A 24001-nucleotide genomic window follows, 5' to 3' on the forward strand; every position below is an offset into this window, starting at 1 on the left:
GGCCCCCCGTGGAAATGCCTCGTGTTCTGCTCATCCGCACACCCACGCGCGCCCAGTCCTGGACGGCTCAGAGAGGGATGTGACTTCAGGAGGGATGAGCATGGGGAGGTCAAGCAGATACCACAAGAGTGGACCAAGGGGGTTCGGGGGTCAGGAGACTTGGAGGAGTGGTGGACAGATGGGTGGGGTGAAGTATGCGGAAGGTTGAAGATGGCTGGATAGTTGGACAGTTCACGTGTTGGGTGGAGAGAGCAGCCCACGGAGGACACTCACCTGCCCAGGATGGGAGTGGCCCTCCTGGCATCCCATCAGGTCAGAACGAAGGCACGCCGCCGTCATCACTCGTTGTGTGCTAACCTGACCCCACCCAGCAGAGAGGCCCCATTCCTTTCTGTTTTCTCCTCAGCAGGGTTCCCTGTCCATTGGCTACAGTCTCTCCCCACCCGTGGGGAGCCCTCACGTGAGGAGAGGACCCCCGGGTGACTCTCCTGCTGGATGACCCCTGCTGGTAACTGCAGGGCTGGGGATCGAGAGCGTCAGGGCCTCCGGAGTGCCATCCCTCGCCCTGCAAGGCCACCATGTAGCACGCTGCCACTTCAGTGACCAGGCTCTGTGCCTGACCCTAGACAGCCAGGCCTCCTTCAGGGCCACAGCCTCTCTCCTCTCTACGGGCCAGACCAAGGGAACGGTGTTCCTGTGGAGCAACACGGGGCCGCCTTGTGGCTCTGCGGGACTTATTCCACCGAGCAGACGTGAGAGGTGTGCAAGTGAGCAGGAGTGCATCTGAAGGGGCGGCATTATGGGGCCTACCATGACGGTGGGGCAACTGAGGTGCTGCGGCCAGAAGGCCTAGAGCCACCCTCGGCTGCAGGATCTGTGCACTGACCTGCGGGCTCGCCAGTCCCGCACGTGAGGAGGCACCCGGCCGTCGACTCCACCCCTTGCTTGAGGCCCCGCCCAGTAGAGCGTGGCCCCGCCCCGTAAAGATTCAGGCCCACCCCGCCCCGCCCTTCCGGGAGGCCCAAGCCAAATATCTAAGCTTCCGAACCGGGTCTTTTGAGAAACCCTGAAGCGCTGAGGCTTCTGGGGGAATAGTCTCCACTGAGCGCCCCAGCCCGGATCGCGCATGCGCCAGACTCCGCCTTGTCGCTAGGGGCGGGGTCTGAGAGAGCGATGGGCGGGGCCTCCGACGCCTTCGCAGTGTGTTCCCGTTTTCTGCCTCCGAAGCCGGAGTTCCCAGGCCCAGTTCACCACACGTTCTGGTTAGCCAGAAGTCGTGTCCGGACTGATATGACCGCCTCACGCAGGCCATCCCGTCACCCTGGTCATCGGGCCACCTCCCATTTGGTCCCTGTGCTTCCCCGGCAGGAGTTCTGCAGGTGCAGGGTCTAGGGGAGCCCACCAGTGCCCAGCCGGCCCCCGAGAGCTTGCACCTGTTGTCACCCCCACGACCCTGCGTGACTGCTAAAGACCAGGGAGCCGAAGCTGCGGAGTTGGGAAGGGGCCAGGGCCAGAGATGGGGCACTGGGGGCAGGTTGGCCCAGCCCACCAACCGGAGGGAAAGTGTAGTTGGGGAAGTGAGCTGAAAACACTGTTACTTGTGTCTGAAGTCCGTGTGGTCAATTGCAAGCTAAGTAAGGTTTACCTACCAAGTTGTGTCAAACGTTTATTGTTAACTAGAAAAGTGGAAAATCCCCAAGTAGCTGGTGTAGGCTAGGGAGGAACTCAGCCCCAGCTGGGGCACTGATGGATTCAAACAAGGTTTGGGGACCCCAGACCACTGGCAGGCCCTAAGATCTGAGGGCTGATCCCACTTCCTCTGTGGGGCCATGACCCCAGGTTTTCCTTGGTGAGACATCGAGGGTGCAGAGCATGCCCTGGATGCATCCTGCCTGAGTCACCCCAGGTTGGCGGTGCCCCTCAGAGCCCAAACCTTGGCCACACCTATCTGAGAATGAGGGGTGGGCGGGCTGCTGTGCTCCAGTTGCTGGGGCCTCTAGGGATCTTGGGAGCCCCATCTTTGAGCTCCACCCCAGGGCCCCACCCCTCCCGAGGAGGGAAAAGGGAGCTGCCAGGCTGCGCTCACAGGCTCTAGGAGGACTGGGAGGACAGACTGCCACCACTGGCCCTGCAGGTGAGTTCTGGCTGTGGGTTCTGATCTGTTCTCAGGGTACCCAGGAGAGCCCCTGCCCTTCCTGGGCCAACCCAGCTGTGTCTCCTAGCTTCCCCAACCCCATTTCCAGCTTCATCCCAGGGGCAGGGCCAGAATACTTTGGGGGTGGCAGCTGGAGACTCTGGCCTTCACTGTTGGTAAGCTCACACCCGGGCTCACCTCTGTGAAATGTGGGCCTTGCATATGCTGAGGGCTCTGTGCCCGTGAACACTGATGCCTTGGGGATGCAGGCCTCTCCTGGGCTGCAGCTCTCAGGCAACTGTCCTCCTCTTGACCTGATGTCTGCATCTCTGCTTACTCCTACAGCCTGTGCCATGGACCCTCACGAGATGGTGGTCAAGAACCCCTATGCCCATATCAGCATCCCCCGGGCTCACCTGCGGCCTGACCTGGGGCAGCAGTTAGAAGAGGGTCCCTCATCCACATCCTCAGAGACACAGCCTCTGCCAGAGGTGACCTGCACCCCAGAGCCAGCCTGTCTCCTGCAGCCCACCAAAGGCCCGGGACCCAAAGGGGCCAAGGGGACTGCTCCTGACCAGAGCCAGCAGGCCTGGAAGCAGCCCTGCAACCCCTATGGCAGTGGACAGCGCCCAGGAGGACTGACCTATGCCGGTCTGCCACCCGTGGGGCGTGGGGATGACATTGCCCACCACTGCTGTTGCTGCCCCTGCTGCTCCTGCTGCCACTGCCCACGATTCTGTCGCTGTCACAGCTGCTGCTGTGTGGTCTCATAGCTACCCACCCCATCGGGGCTGTGGGCCTAGGCCTCTGCTCAGCAGCCAAGGCAGTGCTGGACATTAGGGGCGGCCATGTCATGGGCATCTCTAATTTCTGCCCCTGGACAATGGGCATTTGCCCACCAGGAAGACTACCAGCTCAGACTGGGCCCTTTGGAACAGAGTCCTGGACACTGGCTGTGTTGATGGTGATAGGGACACCCTGATGCTTCCAACAAGGCCCTGGCAATAAAGCAGTGTGAGCTCTGTGCCAGCAACCCCTCCTTTGCGGCTGGCTCCTTTGGGAGGGGTCCCAGGCTAGACAACAGCATCTTCCCACATGCAGACACTATGCACACACAGCCTCCCCAGCAGGCTCCCGGCCTCCAGGGGATGGCCAGGCTACTTTGCACTCCCTGCCTGAGCCTGAAACCCTGAGCAGGATCAATCCCAAGTCACATGGCAAAAGGATGCCATGCATGGTTCTTGGGGTGGGGGATCCCCAAGAAAGGCAGAAAGATCAGGTTGGTAGGATGGTGGAGGGAGGAGCAGGTGCGGGGCACTCAGGACAGCAAAGCCCAGGAGTCAGGATGGAGCCCTGCCCCCTGTGAGTCACCTCCCAGTCTGAGCCAGGTGGTTTTTCTGGTTTCCCACAAAACATGGAATTCCTGCACATCCAGATCCGTGCTTCTTGCCTGCTGTCCCACACCAGGCTGGGCTTCTTGAAGGCAAGGCAGGGAGGGGGCTGGGTGGAGGAGGGGCCACGGTGCCAGCTCCCCTGTCTGTCATCGCAGGGTGCCTGTCCACATGTAAGGACTAGATGCCAGGGCAGGGAGTGCATGAGAACTCCCCCTGTGGGCATCCTGACATTTCTGGGGCAGGGCAGAGACATGGCACCACATGGAGGTGGCAGTTGAGCTGGCCTCACAAGACAGACGGGTCCTCTGTGGCCAGCCCTCCCCTGCCACAAAAGGACAGGCAAGGCAGGTGTGTTGTGTGTGGAGGTCTCTGGGCGTGAGCGGACAGGTCATTACTCTACCTCTGTGCTGGGTTCCTTGTCCCTGCTCCATGGCTGGCCCCCACCCAGGCAGGGGAACCTGTCTGACCAGTCCTGGAGGCAGACTGCCAAGGTGGTGGGCAGGAGGAAGAAGAGCACTTCTGCCCTTGGACTTCCTCCCAGTGGGGCTGAGTGGTCCTTGGGACTCTGCTAGTCTGTTCCAACCCTACTGGGTGCCCCCAACTCTGTTGTGCCTGTGGTCTTTGTCACGGGGCACCTCACCACACCTTCCAGAACCAAAGCTTCCTGGGCTGGCCTGGAGGCCACAGTCCGGCAGAGGCCAGCTGGGAATGTTGGAGGGGGTCTGAGATGGTCCCTGTGTAAGGGGAACTGCCACGCATGGTGTGTGAGTGCCACCTTGTGGCCTAAAGGGCTGGCCGCTGCATATGACTGGAACATCACAGACCCAGCCTGGCAGGCACTGGGGTGAAGGACGTGCACCCCTGAGGGAGGCTGCAGGGAAGCCAGGACCCTCGGGCTCTGAGTTAGCAAGGTGCTGGGCAACCTTCCTGGAGAAGGTGACATGAGCTGGGGACTGAAGAGGGACTTGTCCCAGCCTGAGGCCAGAAAGCTGTGTGGTGAGGAGAGTTTGTGTGAGCAGGGAGGGTGTGGGAGAAAAAGGGTGAGAGTGGGGGACATGGGGAGGGTGAGAGGTGAGGAGGGGGAGTTTTGAGGAAGAACTGCAGAGGCCAGGTCTGCTGGGGTTTATGGCAGACAGGAAGGGAGTGGTGTGAAGGGGAGGGGTCAGCCTGCTTCCTGCGAGTGGGTGTGCCTCAGATCCAGTTGCAGGTGCTTGGTGGCTGAAAGGGGAGCCACTGCTGCTGCAGCCACCAGCTGCCTCCTGCCGCCTTGCCCATGCTAGGGCCAGTAACGCGAGCCCAGGGAGGGAGTCCCAGGGTGCCCTGGGTCCTCACCCTGTTTCTCTGGCCACCCACTGGCTGGGCATAGCTGCCCAGTGGAGCTGAAACAGGTAAGCGCCTCTAGGGCTGAAGCAGCCTGGGCAGGGTGGGCCAGGGTTGCACAGGAAGGCCATGGGTGGAAAGGGAAAGGATGCTGACCAGCCAGTGGCCACAAAGAACCAGAGAGCACACCCGGCCCTAGTGTCTGATCGCCTGAGGGCTGCTACCCACCCTAGAAGTGCAGCCCTGTGGCCAGCCCCCAAGCTCTTGGTCCTAGCACCCCACCTGTGCCAGATGGTCACAGACACAGGTGGATGTGAGCTGTGACCTGTGTCACTGCCCCTGCCAGCTTCCCTGCACATCTCCCCTAGGATGCTGCAGCCTGAGACCCCCCAAGCCCTTGAGGAGGGGACAGGCCCTGGGACCCTGCGGGACGACTGTGTCATCTGCTACTCAGCCTATGACCTCTCTGGGCACCTGCCCCGCCGCCTCTACTGTGGCCACACCTTCTGCCAGGCATGTGTTCGGCAGCTGGACACCCTGGCCCACGAGCAGCACTGGATCCCCTGTCCACAGTGCCGCCAGAGCACACCCACACCCCGTGGAGGGGTGGCCATGCTGGACCTCGACCTGGCCGCCTTCCTGGCAGTCAAGGCTGAGCAGGAGCCACCGAGAATGGAGCGCCGCCCCCCTGCGCCCCTCAAAGGCAGCGCCCCCGTCACTCAGCAGCCAGCTGGGCTTTGCCCCGCCACGGGCCCCCAGCCTCGCTTTCCCCAGCCCAGAGGCTGCTGCTGGGGCTGCGGCAGCCTGTGCTGGAGCCCCCGGGGCAGCCCTGAGGTCTGGGCTCCTTCCCACTGCTGTGGGGGGCACTGCTGCCCAAGCCTGCGCTGGAACCGCTGAATACATGCGGTCCACCCACAGCTTGGTGACAGGGCATCCTGGGTACAGCCTCACATGGCACAGCATGATGCTGCCACCCCAACTGTGATGCCCTCAGGTCACAGCCTAAGGTCGGGGACTATTGGCCATAGTGCTGCAGACTCCACAGGAAGCTGGTGACCTCCCACCAACCTGGCCAGATTCCTGTGTGCCCAGATGGCTGCCGCTGAGGCACCTGCAAGCCAGCCCAAGCTTGGACTCACCCAGAGGTGGTTCCTAAGCGGCTCTGGGCCGCGGCTGTTCCTGAATGGATGTGGGCCTCCCTCTCTTGCACATGGTCCGAGGTGTGAGCCAGGAGCGGAGGGCAGGGCCATCTCCTCCATCCCTGACCTGCACAGGAGCCCTGTGAATTTGTCTTTCAACAACGTTCACTGAGCTCTACCACGTGTCAGGCACTGTTCTGGGAGGGTCTCCACAGCACACAGCCACCAAACACGGTGACAGGCATCAAGGAGAATGCTGTGGGCAGGGCCAACTCTGAGTCTCAGGTCACCCAGCCCAGCTGGCCACAGACCCTTTACAGGGGTCAGAGGCTGTGGACACTGATGACCCCCCAAGACAGAGCTATAACAGCCTTATCCCCATAGCAAGGAGCTGTCATTCAGGAGACCTGGGGGGCTCCCCTTGGCAGTGTGGGACAGAATAGGGAGGAAAGAGAATTTGCTGAGTGGACAGAGGCCTCTTTCTTCCCTGGGGCAAAGTCCCCTATGCTCCTGGTGGTGGGGATGGGCATGAGCATGGCAGGGTGCTGGAGCCACTAGGGCTTATGGGGAAAGAGCCAGCCCACATGCCAGGGGCAGCAAGGAGCCTAACCCCAAGAAAGGGCATCCCACAAGTTATAGGTCAGGCCATCAGCTGGGGAGCAATGTTCAAATGGGGGGATCAGGGAGTCAACTGGGCAGTATGGCCTGGGATGGGCTCTGCCCTCCTCCCTCCCTCTCTGCAGATGGAGCCACCATGCCCTGGACCCCACTACTGGCCATCACTAGGGCTAGCCTGCTGAGAGCCTGGCCAGGCCCCACCCTGCCCTGAACCAGGATCCAAACCCTGGCCAGCTGCCTCTCCAGGCCACCTGAGGAAGCCTGTCCTCCCTGCACACCTACAGCAAAGGGCTTCCTTCTACCTTCTGTCAGGGCAGGGATGACCAGGATAAGGTCCACAGAGCACCAGCAGCCTGCCCTGCGTGGTAAAGTGTCCTTTAGTCACACAGACACCTATGGAGGACCTCCAGGGTCCAGTCCTGCAATGTCCCTGACCTAAAATGGGGCCCATCTTTGGGAGGCACCCCACTCCAAGAGAGCTTGGCTGGGGACTCAGAGCTCCTAGCTCCAGGGAGACCAGGGCCTGGGCAAGGCCCCTGGGCCTTGGAGCCAGGCAGGGTCTCCCCTCGGGGGCCTCAGCTCCTGGGTAAACATTAATGGGGCTCGGCACACAGCAGGTCATGTGCGCACCCAGCGGATCTTTGACCTGCAGCTGCTCCTGCTGGCTCCTCCCCACAGGTGCCCCTCAACACGCACACAGGTAGGAGCCCCTAGAACCAGGCCCCGCCAAGGATATGGAGGCCTGGTGACTGCCAGGCCCAGGGCTTGGGCCCCAACCTGGGCCCCCAGGATCTAAGGCAAGTGAGGCCATCTTAGGACAGAAAGGAGGGGTGACACAAAGGACCCCCAGACCTGAGTTCAGGGGTCTGGGAGGGAGTCAGGGTAGAGGGCTCAGACAGGCAGTTCCAGGGCCAGCAGACAACAGATGCAGGAGCTGTGGGGAGAAGAGCCTGGTGTGGGCCGGGGTGTCCAGGACCCTTGCTCTACTCCTCATCCTGGGGGGTGGAGCCCTTATCAAGTGGAGACGTCACCGTTTGGTATCAAATGCCAAAGTCTACGCTGGGACCATCGCAGTGTCCCCAATGACACCTGATAGGAGAGGTCTCAGGGTTCCCTACCTCCTGCACTTCTCGCCGGCAGGCACCCAGAGCCCAGCCAAGCCTCCTTCCAGCTGGGACCAGTGGGGAGCTGGGGAGCCGGGGCCCTCCTGACTCTGCAGCCCCAAACTGGACTAGGCTATCGTGGCAGCGGCCTGAGGTCACTACAGCTGCCCCCCTGTGAGGTGCGGGAGGGGTGCTGGTGAGGGGCAGCAGCCAAGGCCTCGGGTTGGAGGACCTAAATTCAGCTGATTGGCATGTGGGGTGGCAGGGGAAGAGACATCTCTCACTGTCTTCCCCAGCAGATCTGAGCTTGGGCCTTGGTCTCTCCCTGCCCCAAATCCATGCCGAATTCCCTCGCTGGTGACCAGGTTCCCCCCCCAACTCTGGACACGGTTGACCTGGTGGACTGGAGTCTGAGAAATGCAGGTACCGGGAGCCTCAGGGAACACCCATGTCCAACAGCACACCCTGAACAGGGGAGGGAATCTGGCTGACCACCTGAACCTGAAGAGCCATGGGGGTTACTGACCACTCTGGTCAGAGCCAGAGCCCCATCCTCACCTTTTCCTGCTACGACCCCAAGCCCCTTATGCCCAGTCCCTCCCCTTGCCTGTCCTTTTTTGTCCCCTTCCTGGGGACTCGACTCCATTCTACAGGAAACTCCAGTTCTGTTTCAGTCTTAGACGAGGGGACCAAGGACCCATCGGCCCTTCCTCAGCTGAAGGACACTGGCCAGCTGAAAGGTAGGCCTCTGGTACTGGGGGTAGCAGGTAGCAGACCCTTTACTCCCCAGATCTGTGAAGAGAGAACAGGGCAACTCTTGCCTGCATAGGTCCCATGGAAATTCGCTGCCCCTCAGCTCAGCTACCTTCCCTGCCCTGAGGTGAAGGGCCACGCTGCCCACCTTCCCTCCTCTTCCTCCCTGCTGGTGATCACGCTTCCAGGAACTACTAGGGTGTGGGCTTGGCCACCCTGCCAAGGAACAGGAGTGGGGAGCCAGTCCCCACCTTGGGGACCCTAAGAGGAATAAAAGGGGCCTGTTCCATGGGACAGAAGGGGTTACTCTACCTGAGAGGTGACAGAGAAGACAGCTCCATCCTTGGAGGACACAGAAGAAAGGGAGGTGGGGGCAGAGTGCGGGCTGGCTGAGGACAGTGCTGCCCTGTGTTCCCAGGGCTCAGTATGGCCAGCAGACTGCGCCACATGGGCATCAGCTTCCTGAAGGCCTGTGGGCTCCTGGGCAGCCTCTATTTCTTTATCTGCTCTCTGGACATCCTTAGCTCTGCCTTCCAGCTACTGGGCAGTAAGTGACCAGATGGGCAGTTGGGGCTGGGGCAGGCTGTCAGCCCTCTGTAACTTCAATGAAACTCTTTTGGACACAGGCAAAATGGCAGGAGACATCTTCAAGGAGAGTGTGGTGCTGTCCAACCCTGTGGCTGGACTGGTCATAGGTGTGTTGGTCACAGTCCTAGTACAGAGCTCCAGCACATCCTCCTCCATTGTGGTCAGCATGGTGTCGTCCAAGTGTGAGTGTACCCCCCTTATCCATAGTGGTGGGGGTAGTGGGGCAGGTGGGGTGGCTGACACGGTGTCCCCACAGTGCTGACCGTCCAGGTGTCTGTGCCCATCATCATGGGCGTCAATGTTGGCACATCCATCACCAGCACCCTGGTCTCAATGGCACAGTCTGGGGACCGGGACGAATTTCGCAGGTGAGTCAGGGCTGGGGGGCGGGGCGGGGCAGGGGCTGCAGCCGCCGTAGCCCAGTCTCCCAACAGCCCCCTGTGGGTATAGGGCCTTCAGTGGCTCAGCAGTGCACGGGATCTTCAACTGGCTCACGGTGCTTGTCCTACTGCCGCTGGAGAGTGCCACCGCCATGCTGGAGAGGCTGAGTGAGCTGGTCCTGGGTGCTGCCAGCCTGCAGCCGGGGGGGCAGGCCCCTGACATCCTCAAGGCGCTGACACAGCCTCTCACACACCTCATTGTGCAGGTGAGAATGGCCATATCCTCAGGACGCCCGTGGGCCTGGCCACTGAAGGGAAGGAGGTGGAGGCCCTGCCCTGGACAGGGGCCAAGCAAGGTCTGAGCCTGCTCCAGCTGAGGGAGAGGGGAAGGCATAAGTAGGCAGAGCAGGACTAGCCCTGTGGACTTCTGAATACAAATCACAACCCCTCTGTCCCCAGCTGGACAGCAATGTGATTGCAGGCAGTGCTACTGGCAATACTACCAACAGCAGCCTCATTAAGCGGTGGTGTGGCATCAGGGCAGAGATGGTGAGGTGCCCCTGACCCCAGTCCTTCATTTGACCTCTGATCCACCAAATCACCCCACCCACTCTGACCCTTGAGCCCTCTGATCTCCTCTGCTCATTGAACCTGTCCTGAGTTCTGTCTCCTGCCCCCCTGTTCCCCAGACGGAGGGTAGCCCCAACGAATGTGGAGCCTTTGGTCCCTGCACTGAGAACAACACAGTCCCTGAGGACAGGCTGCCCTGTGAGCCCCCTCCTCAGTCCCCCATCCTCCCCCACCCTTCCCTCCCCGGACCTCCCCCACCCTCCGCCCACCTCCCCTCCCCTCCCCCCTCCCCCTCCCCCCACCCTTCCCCCTACCTCCCACCCGGCTGGCTGGGGCCAAGCTCACTGCTCCTCCCCCAGGCCAGCACCTGTTTGCGCACTCCCCGCTCACAGACCTGGCGGTGGGCTGCATCCTGCTGGCGGGCTCCCTGCTGGTGCTGTGCCTCTGCCTGGTCCTCATCGTCAAGCTGCTCAACTCCCTGCTGCAAGGCCGCATAGCCCAGGCTGTGAGGAGTGTCATCAACGCAGGTGGGGGGCGTCCCGTCCCGGGATCTGGGACCTGAGAGCAGGGCAGGGACAAGCCCGTGACCCAGCTGCCCACCCCCAGACTTCCCCTTCCCCTTTGGCTGGCTCAGCGGTTACCTGGCAATCCTCGTGGGCGCTGGCCTGACCTTCCTGCTCCAGAGCAGCAGCGTCTTCACTGCAGCCATCGTGCCACTCATGGGTGAGCCCAGGAGGTAGTGGGTCTTGGGGGGCTCAGGATGGGGCCTTGTGGTGACCTCCCCTTCCCCAGGTGTTGGGGTGATCAGCCTGGACCGGGCATACCCCCTCTTCCTGGGCTCCAACATCGGCACCACCACCACGGCCCTGCTGGCTGCCTTGGCCAGCCCTGCTGACATGCTGCTCTTTGCTGTCCAGGTACCACCCTCAGCCCCTTCCCTGCCTGAGGTCCCTTCCTACTCCCAGCCACAGCCCAAGTTCTCCCTGAATTCCTGGAGCTCCACCCACAAGCCTTGGCCCCTCCTTGGGCCCCTCACACCCTCCAGGTCTCAGGGCCCTAGTCCCTGCTCTTCCTCCTGAGACCTGTCCTTTCTAGCTGCTTTCCCAGCATGGCCTGGGGCTTTACCTATACCCTCCACCCCTTTCTCTTAGCACCACCCCGGGTTCCCCTGTGTGGCCCCTGCTCCTCTACCATCTACCCTGTGGTCTGCACTATGTGCCCTGGAGATATACCCTGGCCTTGGGGGGCTCCAAGCCTCTGTGCCACACTCCCAAAATGCCTTCCTGTGAACCCCTGCTCCCCCATGTACCAGTCCCCTAAACCCAACAGGTGGGCCCCTGGACAATGACCTGCCTTCCCAGCCGCCATCTTGCAGAGGCCCCATCCACCTGTGCTGGGCACTCCATGCCACCTGTGCCTGGCCATGGTTCTGTCTACAGGGTGCCTCCCACCAACTCTGAGCCCCCCAGCTCTGCACCCTGCTCCCAGACTACAGTGCTGCTAACTCTCTAAAGCACCCTGTCTCTGGCCCACTGCCCTGATTGGAGCATCCTGGGTGCCTGGACAGGCTCAACTCCTGAAACCCTGGCAGGAAGAGATGACTAGGCTTTGCCCGACTCCAGCCTGTGCCCAGTCTCTGCCCCAGCTGTCCACTCAGCCCTCCCAGTGCAGGGCCCTGCTCTACCCCCTTCCAGATGCCTGCCCGACTGCACCCCTCCTGGAGAGGTTGTGTGTTCCCTGCTGGTGTGGCTCTGGGCCTGCTCGCAGGTCATGCCTTGATATTGGCAGGGATGCAGTTACCCCACAGGGGCTGACCCAGATATGTGCAGGAGGGTTTTACAGTAGGAACGTGCCCACACCTGGTCAGAACCTGCTCTCCCAGGTGGTCCATCTCAGCCTCTGAGCAGGATGCCACAGACAAGCTTCAGACTTGGGCCCTTTCTGCAGAATGGGAGGGCCAGGAGTTCTAAGAGCCCAGGTGACCCCCTATTACATGGCCCAGGCTTCTAACCCTCCTGCCATTTTGCCCTCCAGGTTGCTCTCATTCACTTCCTTTTCAATCTGGCCGGCATACTGCTGTGGTACTTGGTGCCCATCCTGCGGCTGCCCATCCCATTGGCCAAGCGCTTTGGAGACTTGACTGCTCGCTACCGCTGGGTGGCCATTGTGTATCTGCTCCTCACCTTCCTTCTGCTGCCCCTGGCAGCCTTTGGGCTCTCCCTGGCAGGGAGCATGGTGCTGGCTGCAGTGGGGGGTCCCCTGGTGGGGCTGGTGCTCCTTGTCATCCTGGTTAATGTTCTGCAGCAGCGACGCCCATCTTGGCTGCCGCGTTGCCTGCGGTCTTGGGCCTGGCTGCCCCTCTGGCTCCATTCCCTGGAACCCTGGGACCGCCTGATGACTCACTGTTGCCCTGGTAGAGCTTGTGGCCCCTCTCAGACTACTGCCAAAGAGGCTCACTGCTATGATAACCCTGAGATCCTGGCTTCCCAGCAGTTGTAAGGGGTGGGCACCACAGCAGACCACCCCAGCCCTACTGGCCTCAGGGTCCCGCAGTTGAGAGCGAGCTTGCCAGGCACCCCTGGGGGAGGGGTGTGGCGCAGACTCCTGAGTCTCCGCAGCCCCTTCTTTGAAAATAAATGAGCCTGTTACCCAGGAGTAGTAGTCTTCTCCCCCAGGAGAAGCAGCGCCAATGCTGCCCCTAGCGGACATCAGGGGCTGGGGCGGAGGTGACCCGCCGCGTCCTAAGCTGCCGCTGGTTTCTCTCCGTGGCCCAAGGAAACAGTGGGTTTGCAGGGGCAGGCTTCCCTCGCGAACTCCCGGGGGTTGGACCGGCTGGCGGCCTTGCGCGCTGCAGGAGAGCCCAGCAAGTAGGGCGGCCGGCCTCCCTCTGCGCCGCCTGGGGTGCTCGGAAGGAAGGCGGCCGGGCACTGGACGTCGCGTTGGAGAAGGGGGTTGAGGGAGCTGCGAAGAGGACCAATTTGTCCTCGAGGCACCACCCCCCGCCCCCGGGTCCGGGTCCTTGCTGGGGAGACGGATGCGGAGCCCCAGGCGGTGCTTAAGAGGGCCAGGGTTTCGCTAGGACGCCAGGGGGCGCCCCTCGGCCCGCGGGAACCTGCTCCACCTGCGCAACCGCCGCCGGAAGGCCGATGAGAGAAGGCGAGGCCGAGCCACTGTTCCCCACACCGGGTTACAGGGGAGGGGACGGGCGCCCCGGAGGGCAGGGGAGCCCCGGGAGGCGATGCGGGTGCTGGCTGGGTGTTCTGTCTTCCCCCATGCACCCCCACTGTGAGGTCTGGTTTCCACACTGGAAGGCTTGTCTGCCTGGATACCTCCCGCAACCTGCAGCCCTGGGCTGCCTGCACCCACCCCAATCCCACCACCCCCACACTACCATCAAGGAAAGCAAGATTCGGTCACCTCATTATTCAGTCACCAAGTTGTGTGTGTAGGGGGAGGTGACAGCAGGAGCTGACCCCAGACAGGAATACCAGTTTGCCCATCTGCCACTCACATCCTCCTGGCCCAGAACCTTTCTTCCCAGCCCCCTCTGGGGTTTGCCTAACTAGACTAGTAGGCTACGGGATGTGGCTATCAGGAAGATGAGGCCCCGGCCAGGGCCATTTCTTGCCTGTGGACCTGTCCTTTTACCCTTTGATTCCCTTAGTGCTCCCCATGGCTCCCCAGGCCCTCTCTGACCCCTTAACCCTGGTGTCCTCTAGGTCCTCCCCAACCCCCCAGCCTCCTAGGCCTGGGTTTCACTAAAGAAGGTGACTGCTTGTTCTGGAAACCCAAAAACGTGCAGGAATGGGCTCGAGCAAGACAGAACAGCCCTCACCATGGCTAGCTCATGCATCCAGCTTTGACTCCCCCACCCTGTGACTGTAGGACCCTCCTGCTGACGTAGCATCAGGTCCCTCTGAGATCCCTGGGCCTGACTGGCTCCCCAGGGAGACCCATTTGGGGAGGCATGCCTTCTCGTGGAGAGGGGAAGGAAGCATCCTGGGCACCTCTCCTTCCGAGCCAGAGGAGGCCTCCCATAAAGGCTGACCACAGGGTTCTTTAAGGCCACGAGGACTGTCTGCCTGCTGCCCCTGCCTGGCGGTAATGCAGCCTCCCACTGGGACCATGGCCACCAGTAAACAGAGCCTTCCTTGTGGACGCCTCCAACAGCTGCAAGCTAGAAAGGGAGGGCAGGTGCTTAGTGCTCCCGCCACCCATCCCACCCTGCTTCCCTGCTCTTCTGTCCCTCTCTGGTGTGCATCCTGCCTGGCCACAGGCCCAGATTCAGGCCCTCCTGGCCCATTCTGTCCTCCTCTCCCCCACAGGGGCAGCAGCACACTTGGTTCAGAGTGGGAACCTGCATCGCCTCTCCCCATCAGCTCTGCAGTCACTGTCCTTGTTGAGCTCAGGCCCAATAGGCCACAGGGAGTCTTTTGCTATCTTTTATTCTTTTCATCTCTCTCTCTCTCTCTCTTTCTCTGTCTTTTGGTACTGGATATTGAAACTAAGGGCACTTTACCACTGAGCTACATCCCCAGCCCTTTTTGAGAAAGGTTCTCACTAAGTTGCTTGGGGGCTCACTAAATTGCTGAGGCTGGTCTTAAACTTGTGATCCTCCTATCTGATCCTCCTGAGCTGCTCGGATTACAGGCCTGAGCCACATGCCTGGCTTCTTTTGCTGTCTTATCCCCAGCTAAAGTCCACCTCACAAGGGCAACATGAGGAACAAGGCAAACAGCTTCGTGCCAGGAAGAGTTCTGACTCATGCAGGCAGGTGGCACAACCTATATTCTATGACCTGTTAAATAGAGTGCCATGCTGACCTCCCACCACTGTGGGCACTGGTCAAGAAAGCAAGAGCTTTTTCTAGTGAGAATGGGCCCTCAGTCTACAGACTGGGAGTGGGGTGGCTTTAACAGGATGCCAGAATGCTGGGGACTCAAACATCTTGAAGGGAAAACTGCAGGGTTGTGTTCATTTGGGGGAAAACTGGAGCTTCTCCCTCCTTGACCATTTGTAACAACTCACCACAGGGTTTAAAAGGACTCCCTATCTACTGCCCAGGCAGTTAAGCTACTCTGTATGGCCCTAAGCCAACTCAGGGGATGCTAAGGGCACTGGGAGGACCCTAGGATGCCTGGCAATGACCCTGCATACCCCACATGCCATTGCAGGACTCCAGCCCTTCTGAAGAATGGGTCTTATTTCAGTGGTCAACAGGAGCCAGCCCCCTCTCTGGACCAGTCTGTCCAGAAGGGAGCTCATCCCCCAGGCCCTGCTGGGACAGTTTGGCATTGATGCTGACTCACCCTCTGGGTTCAGTTGGCAAACTGGCAAACGTGGGCAACAGAATGCCCCTCATACCCCAAGAGCTACAGATCACGGGTCAGGGGTGGGGGAGGGGATGAAAATGCTGATGTCGCTACGTAGGCTCAGGAGGCTGCTTGTTTGACAATATTTCAGTCATTGGATACCAAAACAACACTGTGGTATTGCACATCAGGTGATGAGGAAAGGGTGCATTTCCTCTACGTAGATAAATAAGAAGTAGAAATTGCCCCCTGTTGGTAGACAAAGGGTAAAAAGTTCACCCGGAAGGCCAGATCCAGCGATGCCCACAGGCCAAGCAAGGGCAGACACCTACGGTGTAATTCATCCCTTTTAAAACGTTACAAAAACATAACTCAAATACACTGCTTTTAAAGTGCTTGATGGTGCAACCACATGTAGTTTAACTGTTTTTCCTTTATACGTTTTGTTTTCCCTCTGAAGTACAAACAGAGACAAGGCCAGGCATGCCAGGCCCTGCAGTCTCCACGCAGCTCCGCGATCCTGGGCCGCGGCTCCAAGGCGACGGGCGCCGGGCCAGCACCGTCTCCACAACACTGCGCACCGCCGCAGAGGCGGCCGGGGCGGAGTCCCTGCGCGTCCGGGGAGGACCCAGCCGCGCCGCCGGACACCAAGCCCGCTTCTAATTTAGCCGTTCACAGCTCGCACCCCGAGCTAGGCTTGGAGACTCCCCAGGACAGGGCCGGTTCCGCCTCTATCGAGCTCGCCAGGGCCCAGGTGTATCGCTGGCTGCCCGCCGGGCCCCGATGCTGCGTCGCTCTGCCGCTTCCGTCCTCGAGAAGGCGCACTGTCGGGCTCCAACCCAAGTCCAGCCTACACCGCCCGCTCCCAGGCCCCTAGTCCGGCCGGAAACCCGCGCCCGGCTCCCCGCGCCCCCGCCCCCGCGCGTCCCGCTGCATTGCGGCGGTTACCAGGACGCCAACCCAGCGCAGCCAATAGCGCCAGCGCGTCGGCGAGCTTCCGAGAGTCAGCCAATGGGAGGACAAATCAATCATTTGAAACACCCAATGGACTAGACACTGTTGAGCCCGGTAAGGGGGAATTGTGATAGGGAGGTCCGCAGCCGCTCTTGACCAATAACAAGTGGGCGTCGTTGGGAAGGCAGCCCGTAGGCCGCACGATTGATGGTGATATAACCAATCAAGTGAGCCCGCTTGCCGGCCTCGTTCTGGGGGCCCAATCCAGGGTTGGTAGAGGCGGGCGCGATGGGTATATAAGCACTGGCGGAGCGTCGGTTGTAGCACTCTGCGCGTCTGCTCTTCCGCTTTTCAGTTCCTCTTGCTTCCCGCGCAGCCGCCACCATGAGGGAGATCGTGCACCTGCAAGCCGGGCAGTGCGGCAACCAGATCGGCGCCAAGGTGGGGGTCCGGGATACTGCGGACCTGGCTGGGCGAGCCCTGGGGGAGGGAGATGAGCCGGCCGACCGGGGAAGATGGCGGCACCGCTGGCCGGGCGGCGCCCCGCATTGCGGCCCAAGCGCCCGCGCGGGACCGGGCCCGTACCTGGGCGGCTAGCGGGGATGGGGGTGGACTCGGAGGCTCTGTGGGCCTGGCGACGGGGCGCGCAGGCGGGGGAGGGGAGGGCCTGCCGCACCCATCCGGGGCGGGGCCGCTTCCCGGCGCACCGGCCGCCGTGACTCAGCCTGCGCCTGCCCGGCCTGCCCTCATCGATTGCAGTTCTGGGAGGTGATCAGCGACGAGCATGGCATCGATCCTACCGGCACGTACCACGGGGACAGCGATCTGCAGTTGGAGCGCATCAATGTGTACTACAACGAGGCCACCGGTGAGACCCCCGCCCCAGTCCCTCTTGCGACCCCGCGGGCCTCCCCTCGCTGACCCTCTTCTTCCGCCAGGTGGCAAGTACGTGCCCCGCGCTGTGCTCGTGGACCTGGAGCCTGGCACCATGGACTCGGTGCGCTCGGGCCCTTTTGGGCAGATCTTCAGGCCAGACAACTTCGTTTTCGGTAAATAAGGGTGGGGGCTGGGCACGGCTTGCTAACCTGGGCGGCTCAAAGGTTAAGGGGCTGCCCCAAGGACACCGCTGCTGGAATTACATAGCTGGGGCCCCCTGGACACCTCTTGTCCTCTGAGTCACTCAGTCTCTGCCTAAAGCCGCTTTGGAGGCAGGCCCAGCTGTCTGCCTTCCGGCAAGGAGGGGTAGATGTAATCTCCATACCATGTTAGCTGTGTGGCTGCCCTTGGGAATTGGCCAGGGTTTCCCACTGAGGGTTTTATTAAACTGCCTCAACTTTGACGCCTGATTTTTTTGGTGGTACGGGCGCTGTGGTATTACTTGGGTTCGTTTTCCTTATCTCCAGGGCATAATCTCACCATGTCATTTGGTATGTGTGTTGGAGACCAGTGGTGATCACATACTTAGCAAGTATGATAACTTGTTCTCTTTTTATAGGTCAGAGTGGTGCTGGGAACAACTGGGCCAAGGGGCACTACACAGAAGGCGCGGAGCTTGTGGACTCTGTGCTGGATGTTGTGAGGAAGGAGGCAGAGAGCTGTGACTGCCTGCAGGGTTTCCAGCTGACCCACTCCCTGGGTGGGGGGACTGGTTCTGGGATGGGTACCCTCCTCATCAGCAAGATCCGGGAAGAGTACCCAGACAGGATCATGAACACATTCAGTGTGGTGCCCTCCCCTAAAGTGTCGGACACAGTGGTTGAGCCCTACAATGCCACTCTCTCAGTCCACCAGCTTGTAGAAAATACAGACGAAACCTATTGCATTGATAATGAAGCCCTCTATGACATTTGCTTCAGAACCCTAAAGCTGACCACACCTACTTATGGTGACCTTAACCACCTGGTGTCTGCCACCATGAGTGGGGTCACCACCTGCCTGCGCTTTCCAGGACAGCTTAATGCTGACCTTAGGAAGCTGGCTGTGAACATGGTGCCCTTTCCCCGCCTGCACTTTTTCATGCCTGGCTTTGCCCCCCTGACCAGCAGGGGCAGCCAGCAGTACCGTGCCCTGACGGTGCCTGAGCTCACCCAGCAGATGTTTGATGCCAAGAACATGATGGCCGCCTGCGACCCCCGCCATGGCCGCTACCTAACAGTGGCTGCTGTGTTCAGGGGCCGCATGTCCATGAAGGAGGTGGATGAACAGATGCTTAATGTCCAGAACAAGAACAGCAGCTATTTTGTGGAGTGGATCCCCAACAATGTGAAAACAGCTGTCTGTGACATTCCGCCCCGGGGGCTAAAAATGTCTGCCACCTTCATTGGCAACAGCACCGCCATCCAGGAGCTGTTCAAGCGCATCTCGGAGCAGTTCACTGCCATGTTCCGGCGCAAGGCCTTCCTGCACTGGTACACAGGTGAGGGCATGGACGAGATGGAGTTCACTGAAGCCGAGAGCAATATGAATGACCTGGTGTCTGAGTACCAGCAGTACCAGGACGCCACGGCGGAGGAGGAGGGCGAGTTTGAGGAGGAGGCTGAGGAGGAGGTGGCCTAGAGCTGTCTGTCACGGGTAAAGCGTGGAAGCAGTGTGGACTCTTTATTCATTCAGCTGTTCTGCAGGCCATATCTCACTGTGCACTTGCTGTCCTTCTGTCCTAACATCACATGCTGTACAGACATCACCATTAAAGCATTTTCAGTGTGCGGTTCGCCTCTCCAGTTCCTTCCGGTAGGCCTTGCGGGTGCTGTTGCCAAAGGTCAGCGCATAGTTGTCCTGCATGTCTGTGAGGGAGCAAGACTGTAGTTGGCTTAGGCTTGCCAAGGGCTTGGGGCAGGTCTGCACATGGCTCCTGCAGGGCTCACTTGGCCCGTCCTGTCCAGGGAACCAGAGGACCAGGGTAATCCTATGCCAGCTGACCTCTGTCCAGAAATTCAGCAGGGCTGGTGAACCCCTTCCAGGCTTAGGATGGTGGGACAACATGGCCAGACAGCAGGACTGCATCAACAATGAAGGACCAAGGCCCCATGGGGCCTCCCAACCCCATCATCACCACCACCCCCACCCCTGCCACACCCAAGGACAGGATCAGGGAAGTGAGCAGTAGATTCTTGGGAGCAGTACTCACGAGGGATGAAGCCCATATAGAACGGGATCAGGCCCTGGCTGTTGTAGATGGTGGTGTTTGGCCAGTGGTTCTTGGGCAACCTCTCACCCAAAGAACAGACTGGATTTCTGAACAGGAACTGGGCAGACAAAACAGGTGCTGACAAACCCTGCCTCCACTACCCACCTTGGAAGCAAAAGGCTGGCTGGTGGGACATGTTACCAGGAGGGATTTACCACTGAGCTCCATCTTCAGCCCTTATAATTTTGAGACAGGGTCTTGCTGAATTACCCAAGCTGGCCTTGAATTTGCAATCCTGCTGCTGGGACTACAGGGAAGGGCTACCATATCCCAGGACTAGTTCTCAGAAAAGGGTGATGGTGCTCATAGGTCTTCCTGTTTCCCTAGCCCTTGTCAAAATATGTGACAGACCCAGACCTTGTTAGGATGGGGGCCTCTGAGCCAGGTAGAACCCTTCCCCAGGCCTCTCTGGAAGCCTGGCTTTGTGATCCCTTCTGGAGGGGCTGCTGAGGGGGAGTGCAGGCCTAGCTTGGGTGCGGGTGGGGCACCTGGGAGGGGCCTGGATGGTGGTCTCCTGGTCTCCTACCTGGTTCTTGTCGAACTCGTCCATAGCCTGTGTGACTCCATCGCGGTAATTAACACCCATCACCCAAGTGAACCGTGGTATGAAGCCAGCGTAGCCTGGGGGTGGGCTGCTGTCAGGGACCACCCAGCTCCCCTTGGTTTTCCTCTGGGTATACCCAGTTGCCCCCAGGGGTGTGAGGGAAGCTGGTCAACCTTTCCTAAACATTAGTGACTGTCTTGAGGGTGTAGGCAGGTCAAGGAGCACCTCCTGGGAGCAGCTGGGCTCAAAGAAATAGCTGAGGCAGGACAGGTTGGCCTGTTTAGGGAGTATGGAAGGTGGAGGGCAGGAGCCTCAGTCCCTCACCCCCGCCATCTCACCTGGACCCCTGTGACCTAGTGAGGGACCAGCCCAGGCCCTAGCACTCACCTGAGATAGCCTTGCGTTGGATCAGGTTGGGGTGGTCCAACTGGGGTAGCCGCTGGAACCTGCCTACATCTAGAGTCTCCTGCCTGCGGGGTGGGGGCAGGTACTCGTCCCTCCTGCAGTGGTACAGCTGGAAGGGGGAAGGGGCAAATCACCACCCAGCTCCCACCTGGGTCTGGGGGCGGGGGTGCGAGTCCAATGCCAGCATGTCTCCAGTCACCTGGGACTGCCCTGGAACCTCAGGGACAGGGGCAGCGGTCTTCCATGCATCTTTTCCATATGCCAGCAGCAGGCCTGGGTGTCCCAGCTGTCCAGAGTACCCCTTCCTGCCAGGTGGGCATGGGGGGTAGGGAGGGTAGGGCATGAAACCTGCCGGCAGCAGAACCTGTCTGGATATGTTCTCTGGAGACCCTTGTGCACCCACCTCCTGGGGTGGGAGCTGGCCCAGGATCTCAAAGTTCTTGTATGGCTTCAGACCTGTACAGACATGGCAGCTAGTAAGCCACATGGACAGGAAGGTGGGCACAGGAAGGGGCAGGGCAGGGAGCAGGGGCCAGCAGCTCACCAGTGTAGTGGGGGATATAGGGCTCATTCAGGTCCCTGCAGGGGATGAAGGGGGGTTTAGACTTGCTGAAGTCCTCAATGAATCTGGGCTTGGATATAGGGGAGAGAACAGAGCAGGGGCTCTTCTGCACGCTGGGATCTGTGAGCAGCTGTGCTGTGGTGCGCCCATAGGTGTTCCCCACTTGGTAACGCAGCTGTGGATAGAAGCCGGCATAGCTGCAGAGGAAAAAGGAGGCAGGGCTGGTTGGCAAGGGAAGATCCCTGGGCAAGGTTCTTGCAATCAGGATGCAGATAGATCCAGCCTGCCTGCTACTCAGCAGCTTCCTGACCTGCAGCAGGTTACCTGACCTCACCTGTGAAATGGGGGTGGTGGGATAGGTCTGGTGGCTCACGCCTATAATTCCAACAGCTTAGGAGGCTGAGGCAGGAGGATTGTTGAGTTCAAAACCAACCTCAGCAAGGCGCTGAGCAACTCAGTGAGACCCTGTCTTTAAATAAAATATAAAATAGGGCTGGGATGTGGCTCAGTGGTTGAGTGCCCCTGAGTTCAATCCCCAGTACCAAAATAAATAAATAAATAAATAATAAAAGTGGGTTGTGGGAGCTGTGTTCTGGTGCTCTTAAGCTCAAATGGTGAGAATGTGTCTGGCCCAGAGCTGAGATTTGCTGTCATCACTGCCATCAGATTGTCTTCTAGCCTATGCCCTACCATCTTCCACCCCCTCTCTGATCCTAGTGTCAAAGACAAGGGAATTGGAGAGCTTCGTCTTGCAGGAGCAAGTTGAGGGATGGTGACTTGTCCCAGCACAGAGCCCAGGCAGAAGGAAGTCCATTATACCCCAGCTGGTCCCCGCACAAAGTTATGGCCAGGACTTTGAAGGGGAAAAGTCCTTTAGCCTCAGGGGGAATCTAGGTGCTCAGTCCTGCCAGAGGCCTGTGTGATAACCCAAGGAGTGATTTTTTTTTTCCCCCTGAGACAGGGTTTCACTATGCTGCCCAGGATGGCCTTGAACTGGCTCAAGTGACCCCCCCACCCTCAGCTTTACAAATAGCTGGGACTATAGGCAAACACCATCATCTTGGTTGAATTAGCTTTACTCCTCCTTTTTTAAAAAAATTTTTGTAGTTGTAGATGGACAGCATGCCTTTATTGTATTTGTTTATTTGTATTGGTGCTGAGGATCAAGCCCAGTGCCCCACATGTGCTAGGCAAGGGCTCTACCACTGAGCCCCAGCCCCAGCCCTTCTTTACCCTCCCCTTCTGTGGGGCTGGGGATGAACCCAGAGCTTCAATGTGTCAAGCATGCTAGGTGCACCCCTGGCATGCTTGTACCCCATGTCTTTTTAGAAGCTGCCAAGGTTAACACAGGCCAAGTGGTTGAAAAGGTGGCAAGGCCAGTGTATGCCTCTGTGCCAGCTGCCTTACCTGTCCCAGCAGTGACCATTGTTAAGAGGTGGCCCAGGCCCCTTAGTCTCTCCCCTAGGTGTGCATCTGTGTGCATGTGCATGGGTGTGTGTATTCCAGAGAGGGCTGCTTGATTTTTATTACTCTGTGGTGCTGGGGATGGAATCCAGGGCCTCACGCATGCTAGGCAAGCCTCTGCTGCTGAGCCCCAGCCCAGCCCTTTGTTTTATTTTGAGCTAGGATCTTGCTAAGTTGTCAAGTGGATGGCCTGGGATGTGCCATCCTTCTGCCTCAGTCTTTGAATAGCTGAGAGTATAGGTGTGCACCACTGTGCCTGGCGAAAGGATTTTTATTTTTATATTTTGGGTACAGGGGATTGAACCTGGTGGGGTTCTACCATTGAGTTACATACATCCCCAGTCTTCATTTATTTACTTATTTGTACTGGGGATTGAACCCTCAGGGTTGCTTTACTACTGAACTAAATCCTCAGCCTTTTTCTTCTTTAAGACAGGGTCTCACTAAGTCTAAATTTAGGGTTAAGTTGCTGAGGTTGGTCTTCAACTTATGATCCTCCTGCCTCAGCCTCCCAATTTGTTGGGATCACATTGCACCACTACACCTGGCTCCTTTTCTATTTTTTGAGACAAAATCTTGATAAACTGCTGAGGGTCTCACTGAGTTGCTGAGGCTGACCTTGAACTTGGGATCCTCCTGCCTCAGCCTCCCAAGTCTCAGGGATTATAGGCTAGGATTTTTATTTTTGACTTGAGGAGGTTACCTAATGAGGCAAATTGGCTCAGGCTTATCTCATCTCTAAATCGGGAGCTTTATGGAGGAGCGTCTGGCACTTACTTAGCCAATCTCTACCAGCTGTTTGGTTGCCCCAGATTTTGCTCCTGATGGACATGCTGGCCACCTGGTATGGCATTCGGGACCAAGGCCAGCAGGGAAGGGTGAGGCCTGAGCCCTCCTCTTCAGCCCCACCCAGAGCTTTCCTGCCCCAGTGTTCTTCAGCCCTCTGGCTGGGCCTCAGTTCTGGCTCCCTGGTCACCCTGGTCTGTCTGTCTTTTTTCTTTTTTGTGGTGCTAGGGATTGAACCCAGAGCCTGTGCGTGCGAAGCAAGCACTCTACCAACTGAGCTATACCCCTAGCCCCACCCTGGTCTTTGGTCCCTGCAACGTTGACTTTCAACACCCTGGAGGCCAGGCCCTGCTGCTGCATCCTGCTCTGACCCCAGCCTCCCTCTGGAGCTTGAGGTAGTTCTTACCCAGGGATATAGTGAGGTTCTGGTGTGAAGAGGTTGTGTTTCTGGGTAGCTGTCATTTTGCCTCAACTCCGCCCTTGCTGGCTCAGCTCCTTCTGCATCTGGCTCTCTTCCCTGAGAGGAGTCCAGTCACCTGGCAACCATTGTGAAGGGGCCAGCACTGTTGGGCTCCCTCTTGGTCAGGCCACCTGTTAACCCTGTGAGTGCTCCCAGGCACCAGTCTAGGAAGCTGTATTGGCAAGGCAGGGGGTCTTGCAAAGACTCCTCCTACTTCAGTGCTCTGAAAACAGACTGGGAGGGGACTGGACTCTGGCAACCCCAAAGGGACCTCCCCTCCAGGTCACCTGCCCCCACCTTAGGGTTTTTTTTTTTTTAAACCCCAGTC

General features: G+C 59.3%; 5 protein-coding genes across 18 annotated transcripts; 4 read left to right on the forward strand and 1 right to left on the reverse strand.

Annotated features, from left to right (window-relative positions):
* Positions 1–1210: 1210 nt before the first annotated feature.
* On the forward strand, positions 1211–3159 carry Cysrt1 (cysteine rich tail 1). The gene is made up of 2 exons (XM_027941373.3): positions 1211–2134; positions 2480–3159. The coding sequence occupies exon 2, from the start codon at positions 2488–2490 to the stop codon at positions 2905–2907; it is 420 nt and encodes a 139-aa protein (XP_027797174.1). The 5' UTR covers positions 1211–2134; positions 2480–2487; the 3' UTR covers positions 2908–3159.
* Positions 3160–4700: 1541 nt separating this feature from the next.
* Rnf224 (ring finger protein 224) lies at positions 4701–5762 on the forward strand. 2 transcript variants are annotated; one of them, XM_027941362.3, is made up of 2 exons: positions 4701–4916; positions 5195–5762. In XM_027941362.3, the coding sequence occupies exon 2, from the start codon at positions 5218–5220 to the stop codon at positions 5743–5745; it is 528 nt and encodes a 175-aa protein (XP_027797163.2). In that variant the 5' UTR covers positions 4701–4916; positions 5195–5217; the 3' UTR covers positions 5746–5762. The 2 variants fall into 2 exon arrangements, with proteins under 2 accessions (XP_027797163.2, XP_027797155.2); XM_027941354.3 differs by having other exon boundaries at positions 4702–4916; positions 5217–5762.
* On the forward strand, positions 5273–12654 carry Slc34a3 (solute carrier family 34 member 3). Of its 13 annotated transcripts, none has more exons than XM_071601193.1 (14): positions 5811–7305; positions 7746–7887; positions 8008–8131; positions 8362–8448; positions 8880–9008; positions 9088–9231; positions 9306–9417; positions 9500–9695; positions 9889–9978; positions 10119–10197; positions 10359–10526; positions 10606–10722; positions 10792–10916; positions 12034–12654. In XM_071601193.1, the coding sequence occupies exons 3-14, from the start codon at positions 8047–8049 to the stop codon at positions 12496–12498; spliced, it is 1797 nt and encodes a 598-aa protein (XP_071457294.1). In that variant the 5' UTR covers positions 5811–7305; positions 7746–7887; positions 8008–8046; the 3' UTR covers positions 12499–12654. The 13 variants fall into 13 exon arrangements, with proteins under 13 accessions (XP_071457298.1, XP_071457294.1, XP_071457297.1 ...); XM_071601196.1 differs by having other exon boundaries at positions 5811–6068; XM_071601197.1 differs by lacking the exons at positions 5811–7305; positions 7746–7887 and adding an exon at positions 5273–5361.
* Positions 12655–16580: 3926 nt separating this feature from the next.
* Positions 16581–18970, forward strand: Tubb4b (tubulin beta 4B class IVb). Its single transcript, XM_027941247.2, has 4 exons — positions 16581–16706; positions 17025–17133; positions 17204–17314; positions 17761–18970. The coding sequence occupies exons 1-4, from the start codon at positions 16650–16652 to the stop codon at positions 18819–18821; spliced, it is 1338 nt and encodes a 445-aa protein (XP_027797048.1). The 5' UTR covers positions 16581–16649; the 3' UTR covers positions 18822–18970.
* Positions 18879–23675, reverse strand: Cimip2a (ciliary microtubule inner protein 2A). Its single transcript, XM_027941259.3, has 7 exons — positions 23620–23675; positions 20946–21160; positions 20601–20857; positions 20384–20510; positions 19979–20073; positions 19393–19510; positions 18879–19048 (listed from the first exon to the last, which is right to left on the reverse strand). The coding sequence occupies exons 1-7, from the start codon at positions 23673–23675 to the stop codon at positions 18963–18965; spliced, it is 954 nt and encodes a 317-aa protein (XP_027797060.2). The 3' UTR covers positions 18879–18962.
* Between the last annotated feature and the right edge of the window lie 326 nt (positions 23676–24001).

Source organism: Marmota flaviventris, chromosome 13, assembly GCF_047511675.1.
Source record: "Marmota flaviventris isolate mMarFla1 chromosome 13, mMarFla1.hap1, whole genome shotgun sequence".
In the NCBI taxonomy this organism is placed as follows: Eukaryota; Metazoa; Chordata; class Mammalia; order Rodentia; family Sciuridae; genus Marmota; species Marmota flaviventris.

Bases quoted from the DNA above. Each gene is read 5' to 3' on its own strand.
- Tubb4b (XM_027941247.2), top strand. From the start codon at position 16,650: ATGAGGGAGATCGTGCACCTGCAAGCCGGGCAGTGCGGCAACCAGATC. The intron at 16,707-17,024 runs GTGGGGGTCCGG...CATCGATTGCAG, and splicing joins GCAACCAGATCGGCGCCAAG to TTCTGGGAGGTGATCAGCGA. The intron at 17,134-17,203 runs GTGAGACCCCCG...TTCTTCCGCCAG, and splicing joins GTACTACAACGAGGCCACCG to GTGGCAAGTACGTGCCCCGC.
- Rnf224 (XM_027941362.3), top strand. From the start codon at position 5,218: ATGCTGCAGCCTGAGACCCCCCAAGCCCTTGAGGAGGGGACAGGCCCT.
- Cimip2a (XM_027941259.3), bottom strand. From the start codon at position 23,675: ATGACAGCTACCCAGAAACACAACCTCTTCACACCAGAACCTCACTAT. The intron at 20,858-20,945 runs GTGAGCTGCTGG...ATGTCTGTACAG, and splicing joins CTATATCCCCCACTACACTG to GTCTGAAGCCATACAAGAAC. The intron at 19,049-19,392 runs GTGAGTACTGCT...GCTCCCTCACAG, and splicing joins CTATATGGGCTTCATCCCTC to ACATGCAGGACAACTATGCG.
- Cysrt1 (XM_027941373.3), top strand. From the start codon at position 2,488: ATGGACCCTCACGAGATGGTGGTCAAGAACCCCTATGCCCATATCAGC.
- Slc34a3 (XM_071601190.1), top strand. From the start codon at position 8,220: ATGGGGGTTACTGACCACTCTGGTCAGAGCCAGAGCCCCATCCTCACC. The intron at 9,009-9,087 runs GTAAGTGACCAG...TTTTGGACACAG, and splicing joins TGCCTTCCAGCTACTGGGCA to GCAAAATGGCAGGAGACATC. The intron at 10,198-10,358 runs GTGAGCCCCCTC...CTCCTCCCCCAG, and splicing joins CCCTGAGGACAGGCTGCCCT to GCCAGCACCTGTTTGCGCAC.